The sequence below is a fragment of the Gekko japonicus genome, unplaced genomic scaffold (genome assembly GCF_001447785.1).
Source record: "Gekko japonicus isolate JY-2015 unplaced genomic scaffold, Gekko_japonicus_V1.1 scaffold20, whole genome shotgun sequence".
NCBI classification, from domain to species: Eukaryota; Metazoa; Chordata; class Lepidosauria; order Squamata; family Gekkonidae; genus Gekko; species Gekko japonicus.
This window is the reverse complement of record NW_015169172.1, coordinates 1,641,778-1,650,455: the sequence shown is the minus strand read 5'-3', so window position 1 is coordinate 1,650,455 and position 8,678 is coordinate 1,641,778. Positions and strand designations below refer to the sequence as shown.

Below are 8,678 nucleotides of genomic sequence, written 5' to 3'. Positions count from 1 at the left end.
GAGATCTCTTCAAGAAAATTGGAGAAATCTAATACCATTAGGCTTTCTTTACATAATTGTCTCATAAAAAAAAAAAAAGTGAAACATACCACAGAAACTGCAGCTCAGGCCTTATTTTTCAGACGTGCCAAACACCTGCTAAAACAGATCTTTGCCCTGAGATTAATGTGCAGCAAGCGGTTGGTGCCTCATTAAAATCAAGCCATAAGTGTGACCTAAGGTCACAGGTCATTGCAGTCGAGAAGTGGTGCCTGTGCTCAAATACCTGCAAGGGTTCTCATTAAAAAGCGCCCATAAAATCCTCTCACGTGTGTGGTCCCAACCCACGGCGCCCTTGGGAGCCGATAAAGACCGCCATGGGGAGCCCCAGCACATTGCGATCCCAGGTCTCTGAGAGTTAAAACTCACTGCAGCTACTCTGTGGCTTTTCCAACCTGCTTACGAACAGCTATTTATTGTGAAAGGGCGATCTGCAAAAGCATTTAGGCATGCAAACAGAAGCTTATGGTCAATCCCTCCAACTCCCTCCCGGAAAAAAAAACAACAAAGACGGGGGGAAAATGTGCACAACAAGAAAAACAGCTGAAGCAGGAGGCCGACTGAGCCATCCACGGCTCGCTCTCCCACAGCAAACCCCGCCCCTCCAAAACCTCGTCATCTTCCAATCGGCACCAAAGACAGCAGGGAAAGTTCCTGACCCAGCTTTCCCGAGGCTCGCAGCACCTGCGGGGCGGGGCGGGGCGGGGGGGGGGAGACCGAGGCGTGAGCTACGGCTTATTTGCATGACCCAATGGGGTGGCTGTATGCAAACGAAGGGAGAGACGGTTGGCTAGGGGTTGGCAGGATAACTCCAGCCAAGGAAGCCTTTGTCCCTCAGAGTGGTGGTGCGGAGCCGCGGCGGTCGGGCGGGGCGAAGGGGCTGCAGGGGCTGCAAGCGGGGCGGGGGGAAGAGAAGGGCATGTGAGCGGCTGGGCCAGGAGCAAAGTACTGCGGAAGCTGCGGGCTGATCGAGCCGCATGCAGGGCGGCTACAAGTTCGCTTGAAGGCAGCACTCTGGGCAGAAGCCGAGCACTCATCCAGTTTGACAAGAAGAAGGGGAGGGGGGAACCAGGAGGAAACGAGGGCAGGGCACCCAGTTCCAGCTGCCTCTCCTTTTCCCTCCTTGCAAGGGATTTGCGGCCGCAACATGACTCTGGAAGAGCTCGCTGGAGATCATCAGACGTTGGGAAGGTACAACATGTAACTCCCACTTGACAAGACTTCGGCTGTGCTGTGGGGAGGTCGCGTTGCCTGCAATCCTGAAGCGCACCGCAGAGAGATGTGGTGGTCACCAGCAGTGTTCCCTCTAAGCTGAGTTAGTGTGAGCTAGCTCACAGTTTTTTAGCCTCCGGCTCACACATTTTTGTCTCGGCTCAGGAAGGAGGGCTCCAGAGCAGACTTATCTATGCAGGAGCCAAATCACCTGCTCACAACTTTAATGCCAGTAGCTCACAAAGTAGAATTTTTGCTCTCAGGACTCTACAGCTTAGAGGGAACATTGGTCACCAGTGCTTGGGGACCGCCGCCTCACAGCTGTGTGTGTGTGCGTGGGGGGGGGGGCACTTTAAGAAGAAGGGGGGGGGGGGGGGGGGGGGGGGGGGGAGTGGGTGGACGAAACGGAAAGCGATGGTGCAAAAAAACCAAAAATGCCTGAAGGGGATCTGAGAAGAGCCGATGCAGGAGAAAGGAGATGCGAGCGCGCTTTTGTTTGTGTGTACGTGTGGCGTGTGTGAGGCAGAAATCGGAGAGGCTGTGGAGAGGTACGGATTGCGCCTGACAGGAGACAAATCAGTTCCTGCTTAAATCGGAATGACTTAAGCGGAGAAAGAATTCCGCTGCGGCTGCATCTGACGCCCACTGCTCCATGAGTCCGGTCCCTTGGGATTAAGGCGTGTGTTCACTTCAGACCCTTAATTTTGCACCATGAGGAGGGTGCAGGGAGGTCATGGGTGCTGAGAAAGTGATGCATGGTAATTTTTTTGCTTCCTCTTGTGAGGAGTTTGCTTTTCTTGTTTGTTCGTTTGAATCTTACTAGTCTCTTTGGCTTCTTTCAGCATGGACAAGGTAGGGAATGCCTTGGAGGAAGTCCTAAGCAAAGCCCTGAGCCAAAGAAGCATCACTATTGGAGTATATGAGGCTGCCAAACTGCTCAACGTGTGAGAATTGGTTATTTTTTTGGTACCTTATTGTAATTATTGTGGGTTGATTAATAACCACTTCCCTTGGGCCACAGTGCATGTTGTCTCGTATGTTTATTTCATTCTTGTTCAACCTGAGGAGACTCCCGTGCAGTCAAGACCTGCTGTGTGCTTAAGGTGTGAATTTTATAGTGTGTGGATAGGGTTCAAGGTGCTAATGTGGCCAAACAGTAATGTAACTGTTTGTTCATCTGTATGATGCATGCTCTTCAAGCGCTGAGTTTATCTATGGGCCAGATTTCAGAAGCATGTTTGTCCTTTTTACCCAGAATGCTAGAGTTCCAAGCACCCAGTGACAGTTGACACAATGGGAACTGCTGACCAGTGGTTTTGAAAATGTGCCCTTCAGTTTAGTGCCTAAATGTAATCAATGGAAACAAAGCAAAATCCTCTCTGTCCATTGAATCAGAGTATTAGACACTGAGCACTTGAAAAATCAATCAATCTGATGAGTGTAAAGTATGATGAACCTGTACATTTTGTGTACAGCCAGAATTATTAGCTACATTTATATGCCCTGTGACTTTAGCAGGGGAGGGGCTGTGGTTCAGAGGTAGAGCATCTGCTTGGCATGTAGTTCCTGTTTTGTCCCTTTTCTGTTATTGTAAAATGAATCATTGTTTGTGGGGCTTTGACTGACTCTGCATTGTTTTACCCCTGCAGGGATCCAGATAATGTAGTGCTTTGTCTGCTAGCTGCAGATGAGGAAGACAATCAGGATGTTGCTCTACAAATTCACTTCACCCTGATCCAAGCATTTTGCTGTGAGAATGACATTAACATACTCAGAGTGAGCAATCCAAGCCGGCTAGCCGATCTGCTGCTCTTAGGAGCAACTGGGGGAGGCGAACAGCCTGCAGATCTGCACTGCATACTTGTGACGGTAAGTGCCAGGCTTTATAAACAGCTGGAGCATTGGATCAGGTTGACCCAACGGATGCTTCAGGGTCTCTGTCTTTGGCTGCAAAAAGTAGCACTTTCTTGAGATAAACTTGAATTGCAAATCTGTCTAAAATCTCTAACCATCATCCTTTCAAGAGGAGTTCCTTAGTTTAAGCCTGGTAGGTACTGTGGTGATTCGTTCAGTGCCCTTGCATTGGTGCACTTGGCTCTTTCAGGTTTAAAAGGCAGGAATCTGACCTTTAGGTAGCCTTTCCTCTGCACAAATCTCATCACAGTTCCTACTTTGCTCCCAGAAATTTTCAAAGCACAGACATGTTCAAACACGTTCCATCCTGTTGACAACAGGAGAAGACAACTCCATGAGTCACCTTCCTACAGTAACTCCCTGCCTATATTTGCCTTTCCTTATTACTAATTGGCTCAGAGGTCATTGTTAGATAGCTCATTGTAACTATGATGAAAACATTGATCACTGTTACTCAATGCTGAGTTGTTCACAGAATTAAATGTGATTTGTGGGAAGTTGAAATCATAGTCCAGAATATGTTTTTAGATGCACATTTCCTGTGCCAGTATTTTTACAGTATTTACTCAAATGCAAGACTGTTTTTGCACAGGAACGTAATAAAGAGGGGGTTATCTTACATAAGCATACAAATTACAGTTATGACAACAATTCTTTTATTTGTGTAACATTTTCCGTTTCAGTAAATACAATATTGTAATTTTTAAAAATCAAATGATTAGAAATGTGTTTAGAAGGGAAAAGGGGGGTGTTTTTTTGGGAGGAATAGGTCAGTTTACCTCCAAGTATGAAATTACAAAAGTATGAGGTTTACCTGATTTAATGGCCCAATTCTTGCAAACATTCATATGTGTTTTTTGGCTGATTGCTCATAGAGATTTAAAAAATTGAGAGATAAGCACTTAAGATTTACTTTCTGCTTAACATAGTATGTGTTTAATACAACCAAAAATGATAATCAAATTATATTAAGACTACTGCTTAAACTTTATCATAAACTACGCTATAGGTAACTTCCTAAAATAGTCTGAATTGTTTGAAGATACTCCTGACTTCTACTCCTCACAAAAAGAGCTCAAGCACCTATAAGGATTTCAGTTGGATAATCCGTAACCTTCACTGTATCCTTTACTAATAAAAAAAGTTAATGCATAATACACAGTAAAATGTACTGTGGCAAACACAGAGAGAAAGCCTGATTTAAAGAATGCTGCAAAAGATGTTTGGTTGTGACAGAATAAAGGGGTCTGTGTATTGATTTTATTTTACAAAATTTATATCCTGCCTTTCTGCCCTCAGAAGGGCTACTCAAAATCATACACACTCCAAACCACGCATCACTAAAGCAATTAACAACAGAGTTAAAATACATGCAAGTCATAAAAAGAGAAATTAAAACTTTGGTTGGGAAGGAGGGATCACCATTGGGGAATGCCAGATGAAAAATAAATCTTTACCTACTGGCAGAAGATGGCAACAGAAGGGGACAGATGGATTTCCCTGTTGTATAAGGATAGTTCCTAGCTAGAACAACTTAAGGCATTTATGGATAGGTTTATGTTATGACTGGCAGAAGTTCATTTCATGCTGACTTATTGGTCCTTTCGCTTCTCTGTAGAATCCACATGCCTCTCAATGGAAGGATCCAGCCTTGAGTCAGCTGATCTGTTTTTGCCGGGAGAGCCGTTATATGGATCAGTGGGTCCCAGTGATCAACCTTCCTGAACGGTGACAGTTTACGGACTAAATTAAACTGGATTTTTAAAAAATTTGCACTGAAGTTTTAAAATACTTTAGAAGTTTGCTCAGGAAGTAATTTCTCAGCATAACACAAGGATTACAGTAACTGATGTCAAGTGGGGAGGTTGAGGTTGAGCTGTACATTGTGTGAAACCGAAGGATGTTTGACTGCGCTGTTGGGAAAAGACTGAAAGCAGAAGCTGTGTTGAAGGAGCAATAGGAAGTCCTTGGAGGAAGTCAGGCCTCTTTGAGAAGGTTCTGAAAGCAGGGTGGCAAAATTCCTGTGAGAACACACCAAAAGCGCTTGGTTGGAGTTGAAAAAGAACAACTTTTTGTTTCCATTTTTAAGTATCTTTCACTTGTATGAGCTAAAATGGTTAATTTTTAAAACCATTCTATTTTGTTTCAACCAGCTGATTTCTTAAGTTTTTATTCTAAGAAACATTAAGTTATTTAATGATATTGATGAAAGATTTATTTATGCTAGGGATTTTCAAGAGCATTCTGCTCACACCCACTGTATTTAAAAAGTTTGAATAGCTACACTTTAATAAATTGTTTGAAATTGGACTGTGTTCACTGAAATAAAAATTTAAAAGCCTCTGAACAGGGGTGTATTTGCTTTTGTAACACACTTCTTACAGCACAAAGAGTTGGTGACACTTCCTAGAAGGCTGTGAGTTACAAGAGCAGTTTCTGGCTGAGGTAAGACTACATCTTTGCCTGTAGTCAGACATCTCAGAGGTTTGTTAAATGATGGACACAAACCTGGCTTCTTGTGACTGCATTCCCTCCCCTTGCATACAGAGCATAATTCAAAACCAGGAATTCTTCAAAGTCTTTAGGCAAACTCTAGTTGGCCTAGATGGGTGGGAAGGTGGTTAAAACTGCGAACAATTTGTATCCTTTAATGAAGCCCAACAATTTGTCATGGATGTGGACCAGCTTCTGATGCTCAATGGTAGGGCTAGCCTTATGCCAAATATCTTGTGTAAGGGGAATACGTTATACCACACACACCTAAACATAGTCTGGAGCATACCTCCAGGTCTTACAATGTGGCATCTACCATTAGCAATGGTGTAAACAAGCACATTTAGAAGCAGCCTAACATTGTAACCCTATCTTCAGGAAACATTTAAGTGAGATGGGATCTCAACTATAAGTGACCTTAGACTTCGTTATTATACTGTACTTGCACAGGTACTACACCATGCAAGAAACTCATGAGGTCAGACATGGATGGTGCTGAAACATACTCAAGCCTCCAAGATCAGTATTAAGTGTCTCATGTTGCATTGCACACATAAAAGATGTATGAGAAGGAGGACAGCTGAACATGACTTGGAAAAGTTGGCTCCCAGAAAGATTTGTCGGTCTCTATCGATGGTTGTTTTCTGCCACTGGGTGAAGACTTTATACCTCCAATAACTGCTGTTGGCCTCCTCCCTGGTTTTTAGTGTTATGAATGGTTTATATACAGGGGTGTCGAACTCATTTGTTCCAAGGGCTGGATCTGACATAAATGGGGCTTTGTGGGGGCCAGGCCATGCATGTTGTAAAATGTAATGCCAGGTAACAGATAAACTTTATAAAAGATACAAACACAAATATATTTTGTTTTACTTAAAATACAAATATGCTTAAAACTCTTGCAATATTTTGTTTATTTAACAGTCTTTGATAACTGACACCTCCCAAACCTCTCCCCCCAAAGATGCCTGCCTAAAATGGAAAGGTGGGGGAATAGTGGGGTTTGGCAATGAAATTTTTAAAATAAAAAATCAAGAAAAAGCACAAGGATCACAGCAGAAACTAAAAATATAAAATGCTTTGAGCCTAGGAACATAAAATGGCTGGGCAGTGCAAGCTTCTCCCCTCCCCCCAGATCTACTCAGAATGGCAGCGGCTATCCAGTGTAATGTTCCCCTTTGGCTCCCCAGGTTAGAGTACTCATTCAGACACCAGTTCTCAGGTCCATTCAGCAGAGGCAAGCTGGCTCAAAACATCAACCTTGTATTTGCAAGGAGACAACTCCAACAAGCAACAGCTTCAACTATACAAACACTAGAAAATGAAACTTCTTGAGCTCCACTCCATTGAAATACATTGCAGCACAGATAAAGTTGCAAAGAAAATGCAGAATGGATTTCCTATTAAGGTTTCTGGGCCAAGATACACTACTCTGGGACTGGAATGACAGCCACCAGAGTGAAATGACAGTCCCTGGGAGTAGCAGAAGCATTCTAGGATCAATGCTCCCTTGAAGCTGTGGAGTTTTATGAGCAAAAATTCTACTTTGTGAGGTGCTGTCATTAAAGGTGTGAGCGAGCGATTTGGCTACTGCATAAATTAGTTTGCTCTGGAGCCATCCTTCCTGAGCTAAGACAAAAATGTGTGAGCCGGAGGCTAAAAAACTGTGAGCTAGCTCATACTAACTCAGCTTAGAGGGAACACTGGAATTGGAATGAGGGCCCCCAGAGTGGAATTCCATTCCCAGAATGCTGCTGCGACTCCCAGGGGCTGTCATTCCAGTCCCAGAACAGATTCTATTGCTACTCTGGGGGCTGTCATTCCAGTCCCAGAGCACTGTTTGCTGGAAACAATCCCAGAGTAGTCTATCTGGGTGCAGAGAACTTAATGGAAAAATCCATTCTGTATTTTCTTTGTAACTTTGCAAGCCCAGAAGAGCTTCCTGCCGAAGCAGGCAAAGACAGAACAGAGGGAGCTGGGAACTTCAGCAGCCAAAAGCTTCAAAGGGTGAGGAGGGGAGGAGGGGGAAAGAGCTGCCGCTTCCAGCCCACGGGCCTTGTTTGAAACCCCTGGTTTATATGTTTTTGCTAAATTATTGTATGTATCATTTATTTAAAATGTTTAAAACGTGGAAATGTTTGATGTTTGCCATTTTGGGGGCCCTATTTGGGTTGAGGAGCTGCAGTAGATCAAGTGGTTAAGACGCTGAACTGCAGGCTGTGGAAGGTCAGTAGTTCAGCAGTTCGAGACCTGAGTTGCCGCATGACGGAGTGAGCTCCCGTCTCTAGTTCCAGCTCCTGCCAACCTAGCAGTTCGAAAGCAAGAAATTGCAAGTAGATAAATAGGTACCACTTTGGTGGGAAGGTAACAGCGTTCCGTGCGCCTTGGTGTTTACTCATGCCGGCCACATGACCATGGAAACGTCTTCGGACAGCGCTGGCTCTTCGGCTTTGAAACGGAGATGAGCACCGCAACCCTAGAGTCGGACTCAACTGGTTTTGGAGCAAGGGAACCTTTACCTTTATTTGGGTTGAAAGGCAGACTAGAAATGTTTAAAATAATGTAGTGAAAAATAGTGAAAAATGTAGTGAAAAGGAAGGAAGGAGTTAACACAGCATAAATTGAAGAATTACATGGCATTAGCAATAAAAGAAATTATACCATTATTTGAAAAATGACACTGTCCCTTAAAACTGATTTGTTGCTATATATGCAATATTATGTGTCAGCCTTCAAAAGAATACACATAATTAATTAATTAATTAATTTTATTTCATTTATACCCCGCCCTCCCCACATGCGGGCTCAGGGCGGCTTACATAGGCACAAAAGTGCAATAAAAAGTAAACAGGTTAAAACAATTTAGGCAAAAATGCACATCTCACAGGATACATAAATACTAAAATACACACTCCCTATTGCATATCACATTGGGATCAATGAGGGGGGATGCCATGGGCCACAATGTTCAGGTGGCCAGTCAGCCCAACCCGGCGAAACTGCTCTGCAGTCGCACGGTG

General features: G+C 43.9%; 1 protein-coding gene across 2 annotated transcripts; it reads left to right on the top strand.

Moving 5' to 3' along the window:
• The first annotated feature begins 955 nt into the window (after positions 1-955).
• GADD45A (growth arrest and DNA damage inducible alpha) lies at positions 956-5,416 on the top strand. Of its 2 annotated transcripts, none has more exons than XM_015415797.1 (4): positions 956-1,230; positions 2,094-2,195; positions 2,901-3,120; positions 4,784-5,416. In XM_015415797.1, the coding sequence occupies exons 1-4, from the start codon at positions 1,187-1,189 to the stop codon at positions 4,895-4,897; spliced, it is 480 nt and encodes a 159-aa protein (XP_015271283.1). In that variant the 5' UTR covers positions 956-1,186; the 3' UTR covers positions 4,898-5,416. The 2 variants fall into 2 exon arrangements, with proteins under 2 accessions (XP_015271283.1, XP_015271284.1); XM_015415798.1 differs by lacking the exon at positions 956-1,230 and adding an exon at positions 1,778-1,799.
• The last annotated feature ends 3,262 nt before the right edge of the window (positions 5,417-8,678 follow it).